The 14,519-nt window shown below is 50.0% G+C and overlaps 6 protein-coding genes across 6 annotated transcripts; 3 read left to right on the top strand and 3 right to left on the bottom strand.

The window, feature by feature from the left end:
- Positions 1–259: 259 nt before the first annotated feature.
- YALI1_D16843g (uncharacterized protein) lies at positions 260–3,049 on the top strand (the record flags this gene model as incomplete). The annotated part of the gene is made up of 1 exon (XM_502795.1): positions 260–3,049. One exon carries the CDS (start codon positions 260–262, stop codon positions 3,047–3,049), a length of 2,790 nt encoding a protein of 929 aa, XP_502795.1.
- Positions 3,050–3,637: 588 nt separating this feature from the next.
- Positions 3,638–4,732, top strand: YALI1_D16809g (uncharacterized protein; the record flags this gene model as incomplete). Its single annotated transcript, XM_502794.3, has 1 exon — positions 3,638–4,732. One exon carries the CDS (start codon positions 3,638–3,640, stop codon positions 4,730–4,732), a length of 1,095 nt encoding a protein of 364 aa, XP_502794.1.
- A 1,526-nt stretch (positions 4,733–6,258) lies between these two features.
- On the top strand, positions 6,259–7,227 carry YALI1_D16783g (uncharacterized protein; the record flags this gene model as incomplete). The annotated part of the gene is made up of 1 exon (XM_502793.3): positions 6,259–7,227. One exon carries the CDS (start codon positions 6,259–6,261, stop codon positions 7,225–7,227), a length of 969 nt encoding a protein of 322 aa, XP_502793.2.
- A 153-nt stretch (positions 7,228–7,380) lies between these two features.
- Positions 7,381–8,922, bottom strand: YALI1_D16756g (uncharacterized protein; the record flags this gene model as incomplete). The annotated part of the gene is made up of 1 exon (XM_502792.1): positions 7,381–8,922. One exon carries the CDS (start codon positions 8,920–8,922, stop codon positions 7,381–7,383), a length of 1,542 nt encoding a protein of 513 aa, XP_502792.1.
- A 2,491-nt stretch (positions 8,923–11,413) lies between these two features.
- On the bottom strand, positions 11,414–11,659 carry YALI1_D16729g (uncharacterized protein; the record flags this gene model as incomplete). The annotated part of the gene is made up of 2 exons (XM_068282692.1): positions 11,414–11,493; positions 11,539–11,659. The coding sequence occupies 2 exons, from the start codon at positions 11,657–11,659 to the stop codon at positions 11,414–11,416; spliced, it is 201 nt and encodes a 66-aa protein (XP_068138793.1).
- Positions 11,660–12,491: 832 nt separating this feature from the next.
- On the bottom strand, positions 12,492–13,640 carry YALI1_D16709g (uncharacterized protein; the record flags this gene model as incomplete). Its single annotated transcript, XM_502791.3, has 1 exon — positions 12,492–13,640. The coding sequence occupies one exon, from the start codon at positions 13,638–13,640 to the stop codon at positions 12,492–12,494; it is 1,149 nt and encodes a 382-aa protein (XP_502791.3).
- Between the last annotated feature and the right edge of the window lie 879 nt (positions 13,641–14,519).

Below are 14,519 nucleotides of genomic sequence, written 5' to 3'. Positions count from 1 at the left end.
TGTTTGACGGCTGTCTTTCATGCGAGGCTGGACCTTCCTTCTTAGTCCACGGGTGAGTCCAGACGGAAACTGGATATTCCTCTTGTGGACCTTTGCATGAGTCAAGGGTAGTGCTATTGAGATCTCGATTGTAGAAGCGTGTCTGTATTCGGTATCTGTCTAAATGTAGACGAATGGCGCAGTGTTTTTAAAGAAAGCGAACTTCAGATTGTCTTCTCCACGAAGACTGGGAATTGTCTTGAGTCAGCGACAACGACAGATGCCTCCGAAACGCCAATACTCTCACGGAGAGCGCGTCGGTCATATTCCTAACCGGCAATCAAACGTCGAGGACTATTTCAATCCCAATCACCCGCTTACACCTCCCGATACGAAGCGTTCCAGGGCGAACGAGAGAAGACCTTCTGTTGCAGGACAAGGACGGGTGTTTGACAGCGGCTTTGGGAATGCTTTTGAAGACGAGAAGACCGGGGGAGTTCGATTCTGGGACTCTGATCAGTTGAACTTGAGTCCAGATAGTTCGCCTTTTCCTCCCGTGTCGCAGGACAGATACGGAGGTGGTCAAGATCCTAGGGTTGAAGATGTTTCAGAAGGCGATCTGGACACTGATATCACTCTGCCGGAAGACAGTGGCTATGTGAATCAGAGTCTGATAGCCAATCTGAAAGAGTCGAAAACAACTGCGGAGAGGGTATGGGCAAACGAGGACGATCTTGGGCCATTTGGAGAGCCGTACCTTGTAGATCCCGAAGAGCCCACCGGGCCCAAGATTGAAAAGTCTGACGAGGCTTTCAACATGACAGTAGAGATGGCTCTAGCTGATTTCGAGGAAAAAAAACGTGCCTTTGAGCAGTCTCAAAAGATTCTGCGGGATGTGCTTGAGAATTCCAAGAGCTGGGGCGAGTGTCCGAGTCCAGATAGACGGTACAACTCTGAGGTTCCTAACGGAACTCCGAAAGAAAAGTCTTCAGACAAGGTCTATGTCTCGGTGCCGATTGAGGAACCTCCGCAGAGTGATTCGTTGGACCATGTTGGAGACCGGTTTGCAGATGCAGTTTGTCAGGGAAGTGTAGAAGAGGTGGGGGGTTCAGGGGAGCAGAACTGTCCTCATCAGTTGACGTCTGGCCCTGCCTCGACTTCCAATTGTCGTCCCAGTCTAAAAGAACAAGTCGAGAGCGAGGAAGCCATGCAGGGCCCCTGGAAGGTTCCTGCTGTTGAAACTGTTGAGCTGATCAAACAACTAAGGCGGGCTAAACTAGATGAGAACATCCAGCAGACTGCAAAGGCTTCAAAGGCTTTTGCATCAAAGGTTCCTGCTTCAAAGGTTCCTGCTTCAAAGTCTCCAGCTCTAAAAGTTGTGCAGGCCAAACAGGGCAGACGGGCCAATCCTGTCCGGGCGGTTCGACAGAATCCACAGCCTCGAATAGTCGTTATCACTCCAGACACCGGAAGAGATTCGGACGATATTTTAGACTACCCTTCTGAAGACGGCACTCACACGGAGTCTGGCAGTGGGTCTGAGAGTGAATCTGTGTCTGGTCTGGAAGACGAGGACGACGAGATTCAGGTAGAGATTGGGGACTTGTCTGATGAGTCGGAGTCCAACGAATCAACCAAGAGAAGCAGGTCCGTCAGGAAATCTTTCTCCAAACAGTATCCATTGGATGGTACAGATAGTGAACTGGAGGAGAATGAGAGTGAGAGCGAGGGTGACCAAGAGGAGAGAGAGGACCAAGAGGAGAGAGAGGACGAGGAAGCCAATGATACCCATTCCGACAAAAATAAATACGGTTCCGACGAATATGAAACCTATGGCGTCACTTCTCCGTGCTCAGAAACCATCCCTAGTGACTATCCTGAAGTGCCTCACGACGCCGAAAACGAAGATACAAACGCAAACACGTCCATGTCCAGACACGAAGTGGAGGTGTCCTTCAACGAAGCCCTGTTCGAGATCGGTTCATTTCCTGAGTCTTCACAGAGTACAATGAACTCTTCCAAGAATACCTCATTATCCAAGAATACCACATGTTCCAAAAAGACTTTTACTCTGGAGTGTATCGAGTACGTAGTTGAGCCGTTCACCACAGTCCATTGGTGGTTTGTGTGCCCACCTAATCCCCCAACTGCTGACGCTCCGATAATTGTCCAGACTCTGGTGGATATATGTACTCGAAAAGTTGGTGAAAACTCGGACAGACTGCCTCCTCAGATGATTGCAGAATCCAAGAGAGGCTGGGACTTTTGGGGGAACATCTGGAACGCCATCCTGGAGCACCACAAGGACACATTTGCCATTTTTGTTTGTTTTGCGGCTGCTTTTGGCCATAGGGCACAGTTTTCGTGTCATTTGCAAGGCGATAGTCGGCCTAAACACGTGATTACTTCTCACCATCGGCTGCAGCTGATTGAGGCTCCTCCCGCAAAGAAGGACATCAGTTACCTGCAGTCGGTGCTCTCTCCGACCAAAGACGAAATCCCGTTCAGAAACCATCTGATTTTGTCATACTCTGGCAAAAGAGTGGCCGAAAATGTGCTTTCATCCCTGCCTACACTCAAGACCCTGTCTGTGTTGGATCTCCGGAGACTCGGAGTGTCTTCTGGCAAGCTCACGCCATGGATCAACATGCTGAAACGGGGAGAATGGCCCCACATGAGAGCCGTTCTAGTTGGTCCAGCTGAGAGTGAGAAAATGAAGGAGTTTTTGCAGTTTCCGGAAATGTGGTTTGTTGGTTATGAGCCGTTGGAGAAGGCTCCCAAAATCAAGGCAGGAGACATGTGGTATCAGTGCACAACCAGGGACATCCTTGCCAAGGAGAAACGGTGGAATTTTCAGAAAAGTGGTCTTTTCGAATCTGTTCTCAAAACTGCGGTTTCAACCAGCCCTTCTTCTCGTTTGTTTGCCCGGCTCAAGGAGTATCATCAGGACCCTAAAGTGCATGGACATGTGATTATCGAGACGAGCTTTGGAGTCGACGTCGAGTCGGGCGTGCAGACAGGTAGACAGCTGCCCGATGATTACATACATATGGTGAGGGTGGCTAAATAGATAAACTGTACTTTTATTGGTTGCACTGGAGATTGAACACATGACACGATAGTACTTACTGGTGGCTGCTCTGCAGATCGAACCCCGATATCGGAGTGGAAGGTGAAATTGGGCTATGTAGCGAAGGTGTGTGTGGGAGGAGAAGATACAATCGAATAAACAAATAATACAAAGAGTGTTAAATACGATATGCGTAGTAAAAATGCCATATCTTGTTACGTAGTAGCATTTTTTTTTATTTTTTTTTATGTTTTTTTTCAAGTATGACTAAATGACTAATTAGCCGAAGAAGGTTAATTGAGTCATACGGATTTTTGAGAAGCACCGAACTGGCTTAATGTCGTCCAAATCGAGATTTTTGAAGCCGGATATTGTAAATTAACCCCCGTTTTGTTGATTTAACCACTTTGCCACCCGACGCTCCTCTCGGATCACGTGACAAAGTGCTACACTAGTGGCGTGGAATAAAGTTTCACACTTGCTGTGAAGTTTGTCAGACCCAATATATCCTGGTCCCTGGATCAATACTCCACCTGTAACCTGTACTTGTACCCCTACAACACCACTACACAACTACACAAAAACACAATGGTCAAGACTAAAAAGGCTGGAGTTCTCGGTGCCACCGGATCTGTGGGCCAGCGATTCATTCTGCTGCTCTCGGAGCACCCCGAGTTCGAGCTGTCTGTTCTGGGAGCTTCTTCTCGATCTGCCGGCAAGAAGTACGTTGATGCTTGTGACTGGAAGCAGACGGATGTTCTCCCCGAGGCTGCTGGCCAGACCGTGGTCAAGGAGTGCACTCCCGAGAACTTTGCCGAGTGCGACGTGGTCTTTTCCGGCCTGGACGCCGACTACGCTGGTGACATTGAGAAGGCTTTTGTTGACGCCGGTCTCGTGGTGATTTCCAACGCCAAGAACTACCGACGAGAGCCTACCGTGCCCCTGGTTGTCCCCACCGCCAACTCCGAGCACCTGGACTGCTTTTCCGAGCGAGTGGTTGCTGCCCGAAAGGCTGGCAAGAAGCAGGGCTACCAGATCTGCAACTCCAACTGCTCTACCGCCGGCCTTGTGATCCCTCTCAAGGCTCTGGTCGACGCCTTTGGCCCCATTGACAAGGTCATTGTCACAACCATGCAGGCCGTTTCCGGTGCTGGCTTCTCTCCCGGTGTCCCCTCCATGGATGTTCTCGATAACCTCATCCCTTACATTTCCGGCGAGGAGGACAAGATGGAGTGGGAGACCAAGAAGATTCTGGGCCACGTCAGCGCCGACGGAGCCACCTTTGAGAACATTCCCGACTCGGAGCTCAAGGTCTCTGCCACCTGCAACCGAGTGGCTGTCATTGACGGCCACACCGAATGTGTCGCCTTCTCCTTCAAGTCCGACAAGAAGCCCTCCGTCGACGAGGTCAAGAAGGTGCTCAACGACTACGTGTCCGAGCCACAAAAGCTGGGCTGTCCCTCCGCCCCCAAGAAGGCCATCCACCTGCTTGAGCAGCCCGACAGACCCCAGCCCCGTCTGGACCGAAACCGAGACAACGGCTACGCCGCATCTGTCGGCCGAGTCCGAGAGGACGCCGTGCTCGACTTCAAGTTCACCGTTCTATCCCACAACACTGTCATTGGTGCTGCCGGATCCGGTATTCTGATTGCCGAGACTCTGCTGAAGAAGAATCTCATCTAGACGCGCAAGTGATGATGCCGTTGGTCACGAGCGGAAAACACGCCGTTCTGGAGAAGGACAGTACGAGAAAGTACCAATACGAATACAGTATATAACAAAATGATAATGAGCTTATAATAGGGGAGAGTGGGAAGTGAAAGTGAAGCCAGGGCGACAAACAGTAGCTTTTGTATATTCCAAAAGTGTGCGAGTAGCCTACAGAAGGAGGGCCTATAACGACACAAGTTCTAACAGAGCACTGAGAGATGGAGCAAGTTTTGAACTACTGGTGAGGGGCTTATCAGCGGTACAATACTTATAGCACACCACCAACGGGCTCAATACATATGAGCTGTGTGACCATGCAATCCATCTATAACGACATCTTGTAGTATCACATCAGTGCATACAAATACTGTAATGTACTATGCCTACTGTAGTGTACATACATAGTTACTGCCTTACAAGTAGAACAGATACAAGCATACCCTTGCGTACAGTACACCAGTTAAACCGTGGTACAAGTAATTGTAGCAGAAGTGTCTACAATTGAGCATGCTCCAAGTTGGCAATGGTACATACAATGTTCAAAATTTCACCCACAACGGGGTCCAACTGTCGGGAATCAACAACAGATCACCACCTAAACCTCTGGAAGGAACCCGGTGATAATTGTGACTACTGTAGCATCCAGGTTATAGCTACAGGTAGAGGAGGTGAGACGTATAAACTACACCTGTACAAGATACTTGGCTCTCACCGGAAACATCTCCGGATTTGTATTCCCACGACTGACCAAATCTCTACGTGATTGGACCATAAGGCAGTATTTACCTCATGCACAGTGGTCGTATCTCCGAACCCCATCTCCGAGATGAGACATTGGCAGTGCATGAAGAGACCACGGTGGGTCACGTGACGCCTATAGTTCCCTACAGCGGGATGGAAAACAATATGCTACTCTGAGATTCACTCGTGACCACCAATTAGTACTACTATTGCGTCCAAAGTCCACTAAATTCGTGCTTGTTGTCAGACCTATTTCGCACAAGGTTCACGCCGTTGGGGACGGTTGCATCAAGTGGATCCAAGGGTGTGTCGGTTGTTGTTGGGGTTGTGGAAATTTGAGCGAGTTAAAATTTGGTAAAATTGAAAGCTCTCATTGAGGAGAATTGATTTATATCTTTAGACCCCAAACTTTTAACACGAAAGCCCCCCAGAAGCGCGTCTCAAAAACCACACCGATGAGAGTAGACAGAAGCCTAAATTCTCGTGAAAACAATTGGTCAAAGTGTCAATGTCTTTGCTTGTCACAAAAGTGCTTGAATCAGAACATGTTTGGTATGAATCAAAAGCTTTAAGTGAGACGAATCGAACTATACCACTTTTCTCTATAAATATCGTCTCCTCACTTTACAACGTCATTCTCAATAAAGAAGTTTAAATTGCCTCGCTAAGGCAATATACATTGACGCCAAACTAACCAACAAACACCCCTACATACCGTACAATTGGACTAAAGAACCCCCCCTATATATACCGCCAACATGTCTCAATCAGAAACCGGAGATAGTGAAGATACCCCGCATCAAGTCATGCTCAAGGAAGATTTGATCCGAACCGAAGAAATCACCCAGGACAACATCTCCGACCACGTGTACGAGCTCTTCTCGTCCCACACTAGACGGTCGGCAAATGCCCAGTCCTTGGGCTTCGTCAACTCGGGGAGCGATCACGTGACCTTCTCGCACGACGCGTCCGGCACCGAGATTGATCTGCACCAATCCACGGCCATTTTGAACTCGTCTGCCGCTAGTACTACTGGAGCGGTCCTGTGGAAAGTTTCGCCCATTTTTGCCTCGTGGGTTCTCGACTGTTCAACAGTGCCAAAAAACAGTGCCAAAAAGGGCAAGAAAAGCAGCTATACGTATACTCCTTCAACGGCCAACCTGTCATGTACTCCAAAGCTGTTTGGGCCGGGAAATACCTCGTCTGTGCTGGAACTGGGATGCGGAGCTACCGGACTACTGGCCTGTGTGTTTGCTCCCCTAGTAAAGACCTATGTGGCCACTGACCAGGCACATCTGCTCAAGTTGACCAAGAAAAACATTGAGACAAACCTCTCGCATTACCAGTCTCAAACTATCCCCTCTCAGTCCAACAAGGCCAAGTATAGATTGGAATGTATGGAGCTGGATTGGGAAGATGCCGAGGAGTCGTGGAACAAGATAAAAGACAATGTGTTTGAAGGACACTATCCGGATCTAGTCATTGCTTGTGATACCATCTACAACGAGTACCTCATCGACCCGTTTGTGGAGACCCTGAAGCTGGTGAGTGGTCCAGAGACGGTCATCATGGTGGCCCAGCAACTACGACTTTCAGACATCTTTGAAACCTTTATAACTGCTCTGATCGAGGCTGGATTGAGAGTCTTTGCCGTTCCAGAACAGCTTATGGGGGAGGATTTTGCCCAAGGGTATTCTTTGCATTTGGTGGGAAATGATGGACCATAGTTACGCACCCACCAGTTAATAAATTTATTGCATCCACCATTAGTATACCTGTTAACCCAATAAATTAATAAATTACTTGTACATGCATTATGTTGATGAGATGTTGCTTGGTGTCAGTTGGTGGCTACCACGTCAACTCGAGTTACACTCTCGTTACCGTAGAAACTCCATCAGATCCATCTCTCCTTCACTATCTCCATCACTCTCCACCCTGGTATGTGTCATTTCAAACGGATTGTTCTGTTGCTTCTCGACATCCGTCTCAGTCAGAGTGTCGGCCGTCTTGTCGGCGGTGGAAATGCCATTCTTGTCGTCAAACGATTCGAACGATGTCTTGTGTCGCTGGTGGCCAGTGTGGGGGGTGGTCGACGTGCTGGAGGCCGTCACCTCGGAAGGAGTGCCGGTATGCTCGTCACGAGACACAGCCTCGTCCACCGTGACCACCCCGGCGCCAACCACACTTCGGGGCGCCAGCTTGCCGGGCGTCGTGATGAAGGGATTGCACATGCATAGCCACCGCTTGATTCGGTAGGCGTTTCGCTTGGTGAAGACCCGCTCCTCAGAGTTACGCCACGGCTTTTCCTGAATGCAGAAGGCCACCGTGTCGACCGTGAGATTGAAGGGCTGCATGAACGATGCCACGGCCGCAATCCAGTAGACGGTGCCGTGGTGGAACACGTAGTGGAACTGCAGGGCCTGCAGAGCGAATGGCGCAATCCACAGAAAGACGTACGCCACGGGATAGACGAAGATGGTTCGCACCTGTCGCTCGATGGCGGTTCGTCGATCCTTGAACTGCCGCAACTGGTCCATCTGGAACTCCTGGATGGCAAACTCCTGGGGGGAAAGCTGAGTCTGGCCTCCGACTAGCTGCTGTTGGATCAGCTCGTCCGTGTCGAACTTTTGAGTGTCCAGAAAGCCCAGACCGGGCAGATATGAGATGGCAGAAACGCACTTCTTACCGAACCGCTTGAACTTTGCAGAAACACTGGTGTCTTCGGTTTTTTGAATGTAGCTCTGCGACGCCTGGAAGTTGCGGATGGCCGTATCGTACTCACGCTTGACGTGGATGTAGATGGACACGTAGATGGCGATAATGATGATGAGAATGCAGTACCGCGGGACCCACGAGAGCACCAGGCGGTACCAGTAGGGCTTGGCCGGGAGATAGCACCAGGTGACCATGGGCACATAGGCTGTTCTGCCTCGGTCGATGAATGCCAGTGATGCGAGCAGAATCGGCACACACACGACAGTGGCGTAGACGTACTTTCGCCATTTGTACAGACCTCCCATGGCGCCTGTGTCCTTTTTGTACACGACCACGCCTGTCTGTAGGGCCAGGGCCAGTACGGCGAGATCTGCTCCCTCGATGAAGCAGCAGGTGAAGTAGCCAACAATCTCGCAGAAGTTGACGTTGTTGTAACTGCTTTTGACCTGTAGCACCCGCACGGGGTACCACAATAAGACCACGGCCTTGCCGAAGTCAAACGTGAGAAGCAAAAAAATCAGGTGGTGTCGAAACACCTTTTTGCGCATGTTGATGAATAAATAGAATGCAAACAGTCCAAAGACAATGGACACACACGACGCCACCACCGAGCATATTCGTTGCACCAGCTGCTGATGGTCTGTGTATGCATTGACGGCGTTGGTGATGGGGTCCTCCTGGAACTTGCCGTGTTGATGGGACATTGTAATTTGTCTGTGTCTGTGTCGGTGTCGGTGTCGCTCTGTCTGTTGTCGCTCTGTCTGTGTATCTGTCTGTGTATCTGTCTGTGCCGCTCTGGTGTGCCTCTGCTTGTTACTGTCCGTTGAGTCGTGTCTTGGTCGGATTCGTATCACTCACGGCGTATCACTGTCTGGACTCGAATGGTGCAAAACGTTGGGCGGAAAGAGACGGACGACGTGTGGCTCGTCTGGGGACTCGTGGGGGTGGCTTGGGTGTGGGCTCGGTCGTTGTTGGTCGCTGCTCACGGTTCTGTGGCTCCTCAAACTGCTGTCGATATGGCTCACCAGGTTGTGAGGGTGTGAAATGAGTCCGAGAGTAGCACTACCAGCAGAAAGCAGATTTAGCATTTGGCTGGCGTGAACCCAAAAGGTCCAAGATTATAGCCTTCGTCTAAAGTGGCCGGGGCGGGATAGGAGGGTGTTGCTGGGGAGCAGGCCGGCCGGCGAGTATTTTAATCGTCTCCAGCCGGCGACGAACCCCATTTTGCCGTCTTTTCCGCCCCGAAACCTCCGCACAACCCCCTAATTGCACCCCCACGTGGTGGACATGCCTCCTGAAGTTACCTTTTCAGACTCATCGGAATGAACAGCAAGAATATGACCTGACAAGTGCAGACCGACTGTTGACGGGCAGCCAGATGGATGGCGGTAGAGTAGATGGCCTGCGGTGGATGGTTTGCTTCAAAGTGTAGATTACAACGTCTCTTGTGTGCTACTTGTCCGCTGGTACCAGTACTTGTTCCTGGTAACCCTCGTAGGTACAGTATAGAGATTAGAGCTTTTTCGAAATACGCCACCAGACTGTTTCTCCTCCACATGTCAAACTAAATGGCTGTTGATGGATTGAGGTCGTGATAACGCGTGGATGGCGCGATAGTACGATAGTCGGATGGCATGATAGCGCGGATGGCTCGATAGCGACGGCTTTTTGTGGACCGGCCGGTGCGGTACATGTTCTGGCAGCCAGTCATTCATACAAGTCCTCTGTCCGCGACGATCCATTTTGCAGCAAGACAAAAAAAAAAAAAAAAAAAAAAAAAAAAAAAAAAAAGAAACCATGGTGGATGGATGGTGGACTAAGACGCGAGGCATCGTCGACATCGCGGGAATCGTCGGCATCGTGGACATCACCGGTATCGTCGACAACATCCAATTATATCATTATCCAACTGCTGTGTACTCGACGTACATGTGTCTGGTTCGGGAAATGGAGGGGTGATCCAAACCAGCCGTGTGATCCAGCCTCGTGAAAAAAAATTGGTGGGTCGATAGAACCAGTCTGGAGGAGCCCTACGGGGTCCACAACCGCTGTGAAAAGGTCTAAAAAGCCCGTCTTTGTGTGTTTCCGTCTTTCTCGGCCGTTTTTTTCCACACGCCATGGGCCCGTGGCCGCTTTCACACGACTTCTCGCCAACCGCCAACCAGCCACACCCTTGTCTGCGATACTGCACATTCCACAGTAGTTCAAGCGACCGAAAACTCAAACCAAAGGCTGGTAAACCGTACAGAGAGTTCGAAGAGGGGAGACATCCACGGTACATTGTAGTCTCACATGGTCACAATCACGTGATCACAATCATGACCACACTCAGACCACACTCAGACCACAACCACCACCCAGAATCATGCTCGTACTCTCTCTACTCGAGCTAACACTTGCCCCTTCTAGATTAGTCTTTTGTCAGACTTTTTTTTCTCTCATGGTTAGTCTTTTTTCCACGCTAACGTGGGACATGCATGCTCAACGTATAAACAACCACACGCCCGTTGAGCGCTAGACAAGGGACAGAGGTGCAGAAAGGGGTTTAGAGAGAGCGTCCACGTCCGACAAAGACGAGCTATTCTTGTCTGCGTCCTGAACCCGGGTTTCCCTCCTCTTTTTTCATCCCCCCCCCCCCCATTTTTAAGCTCCATTGGCAAGCCCGCGCTATAGCCAACGTTAGTGCCGTCTACTTTAGAGCCGAACCTCATCCTTTTCTCTTTTTTTTTTGCATTTCGCGGCATAAGTAGAGAAGCAATTTTGGTACCTTTTTGGGAGGAGCTTAATTGACTGAAAACCGGTGCAACCAGCGGGGTGCAACCGTTTTTTTTCACCGTCTCGGAATGTGTGGTTGTGTTCCTGCTTGAGAGTCTCTTGAGCTAGCTGCTTAGTCAGACGTGTTGGTTCTTGTTTCGGGTGGATGGTTTGAAGATAAGAGAGAAATATCATGTTGTCACAGATCACGTGACCGCCGTGCCGCCACCGGGAATCGATGTTCCCGCTGTCACATCTGTCTTCTAACGCTACTGCCGCGCAAGTGGCCCGCTACCCCTGGTCCTATTTATTCTGGTTGGGCCAAGCAAACTTTATATTTGGCGGTTTGGGGGTCGAACGAGCATGACTGGCGTGCGTGACTGGCGTGAATGGCGTTTGGACAGCCTTTCGGAGCTCGACTTGGATCACTCTTGGTTGGAGTCAACTTTTGTCATGTACTAGTATGTGCCGTGGTGATGATGAGACTCGATCCATCTCGACGAGTTCAGTCGACCAATGTTCTCGATATCACACACCAGTCGCAGATATGTCAGCCACTTACGTACTGTACAAAAAACCATCGTTGACGGACTCCGGTTGACTTGAGGAGCTGAAACACTCAGTGGTATCTCCAGCATGTCTGCGTCTGCAATGCACTTCCCCCGGCAATCTAACAAACCTGGTCATGGCGGTGATGATACAGCTTGTGGACGTCATAATGGTACTTGTACGAGGCCACTGACTGTCTCCAAGTAGCAAACATGGTTATGCAACTGCTCGGGTAGGATACAGACGGAAACCCGGTACAGTACTGTGGTCATCACTTGTACTAGACTCATCGATGTCACGTTACGATATCTACGCCTCCGTGGGGTCAAAGGTGAGTGCCAACCAACATTTTCCACCAGCCACTCCAATCCCCCTCCCCCGAACTCTTTTGATACCGTTGACGAGATTTCCACGCCCGTGATTGATTTTAGTTCATCTGGGACTGGAGACGCGTTCATTGCTACCCCAAGAGAGGCATCCTCTTAGAAGGCCCCCATGAAAACCAGTCAGTGAGTACCGTGAAGCCATTCTTGAAGCCATTCTTGATACCTTTCTTTCTGAAGCCCATCTGTTTCATACCCTTCAACATGATATCTCACTGTCTTACTCTGAGCATCACATCGCCAAATCATCCCTCTACGAGACACGTCTTGGACAGACATGGGATTGCTCCTGCGAGACACCCCGTCGTTCCTGAGGTGTCTCTTTGTCTCCACACTTTGCCCGGCCTCCACTCTGATATGACTACTTTCAAGCTTGATGCTATGCTTGTTGCTATGCTTCTTGATTTCCTTCTTGGCTTCTTCTGCGATTGATCTCTTCACTACAACCAAGTAAGAATCACATGTTATTGAGAGTTAGAAAAGTGAAGGCTAGAATCTGTAGTAATAATCAACTCAGTCTGACACACAACTGGAAGTCGTCAGAAAAATTGGCCTATGACAAACACAGGGGCATCGTCGAGATAGCGTTACTGTTTGTTGTCGTTCTTGCCGCCTTTGCCCTTGCCCTTGCCGTCCTTTCTGTCATGGTCGTCCTTGCCGTCCTTGTCTGTGCACTTGAACACAGTGCTGTACTTGGGCACGTAAGCTGTCACGGTCGAGGCAGACTCAGTGAAGGTGGTGGTCAGGGCAGGAAGAGCCACTGCGGACTGGGTGTACGTGGTGGTGTAGGTAGTGGTAGAGGCACCCTTATGGATCTTTGAGATCTCTGTCACGGTGGTAGTGGAGGCTGGAGCAAAGTGTGTGGTGGTGGTGACTGACGCCGGAGCCGCAGGCTTGGTGTAGGTGGTAGTGTAAGTACTGATGGAGGGATCGCCGTGGGTCTTGATTGTCTTAGTCACAGTGGTGGTCAAAGGGTGGCCAGCATCCTTGATAGAGGTGAAAGTAGTGGTGGTGGTTCCCTTGAAGGCTGTCACGGTGGTGGTTCCCTTGAAGGCCGTGACGGTGGTGGTGGAAGGGCTAACGTCCTTGTCCTTGGTGACTGTGGTGGTTCCCTTGAAGGCTGTGACAGTAGCGGTGGTGGTTACTGGCTTACCCTCCACGGTATGGGTAGTGGTGCCCTCAAAAGCCGTGAAGGTGGTGGTGCCCTTGAATGCTGTGACAGTAGCGGTGGTGGAAGGATCCACATGGATCTTCGTAATCTCAGTCACAGTCGTAGTGGAGGGAGCTGCATCCTTCACGATGGTGGAGTAGGACGTGGTAGTGCCCTTCCATGCGGTCAGAGTGGTAGTGGAGTACTTGTACTCAGGAATATTCTTGGTCACCGTGGTAGTGGACGCCAGGGGAGTGACAGTGTTAGTAACGGTAGACGGATCAAGATGGATCTTGGTGACCTCGGTCACGGTGGTAGTCAGGGCAGGAGGGGCAGGCTTGGTAACGGTGGCAGTGACTGTGGAAGTCTCTTTGCCAAAAACATACTTGATATCTGTTTTAGTAACAGTCTTGGTGTTCAAGACGGTCTTGACAACAGTAGTGGTGGAGCAAGCATCTCTATCCTTGTCCTTGTCCTTGAAAATGAATCGCTCGTTGACGTTTGCCATGTTCTCTTCCGCTACAGGGAAGGCGACAGGGCTGGCAGCAACCAGTGCAGCAAGTGCGAATGTTCCAATAAATCTCATTGTTGTTGGTGGTTTTCAGTTGAACATGCGACATTGCAGTGGTATAAATACACCTCTTGGAGATAGTGTGAATGGCTGGCTTGGTAAACCCATGGATCGTGTCTTCTTTCACGGTCCATGGCAATCGCCATATGGGTGGACTAGCTTCTTGGCACAGTTGATGTGGTGGTACCCAGGGTGGTTTAATGGCAGTTTCTGTCTCTCCATTTGTGCAGACAATGCTTGTATTCGGCCAGTGCCCCGTTGACAGTTGTGTGTGCCTCTCTCTTGTTGCCCTTTTTGGAGCACACAGGACATACGCACCATCCAGTACAGTACTCAAGCAAAGAAATGATGTCTACACTTCTGAATTTGATCTGTATCGTTCAATACCACGTATATACAACACTTCTGATCCTCACTGGCGTCATTTTAGGAGATGTCATTCTGATATCTCAAGACAAGGATGGCAAACAAGTGGTGAATAGCACACAATCTCTTTGTGAGTCTGGCTTCTCGAGAATTATTATTCCTGAATAGGGAGTTCACATTTACTCTTAGCATGTCTGCTGCTTTCAATTGCATCTTTATTATCTTCTTTTTTCCATGGAGATTTGTCAACCGGCTTCACCACATGGTCACGCTTCTCCAGTCTACTTGTCGAAGGAGCTCTCGAGTGGAGCTTGAGGAAGAACACGGCTGATATTGGCTCGGGGACTTGTCAATTCCCTTCTACCAGTCAGTTATAACCTATCTTCATAACCCAGTCTTCTGTCTCTTCACTACCACGTGGGGCTTTCGACCCTGTTGACTTTTGGTCGCTGGCTTGCAGTAGTCAAGGTATCGCGGCAGGGAAGTTGACCAAGAAGACGACTTTTAGGAGATGACGTTTGCCAAACT

Source organism: Yarrowia lipolytica, chromosome 1D (assembly GCF_001761485.1).
Source record: "Yarrowia lipolytica chromosome 1D, complete sequence".
In the NCBI taxonomy this organism is placed as follows: domain Eukaryota; kingdom Fungi; phylum Ascomycota; class Dipodascomycetes; order Dipodascales; genus Yarrowia; species Yarrowia lipolytica.
Note: the sequence above shows the minus strand (reverse complement) of the source record. Positions and strands in the feature narration are given on the sequence as shown.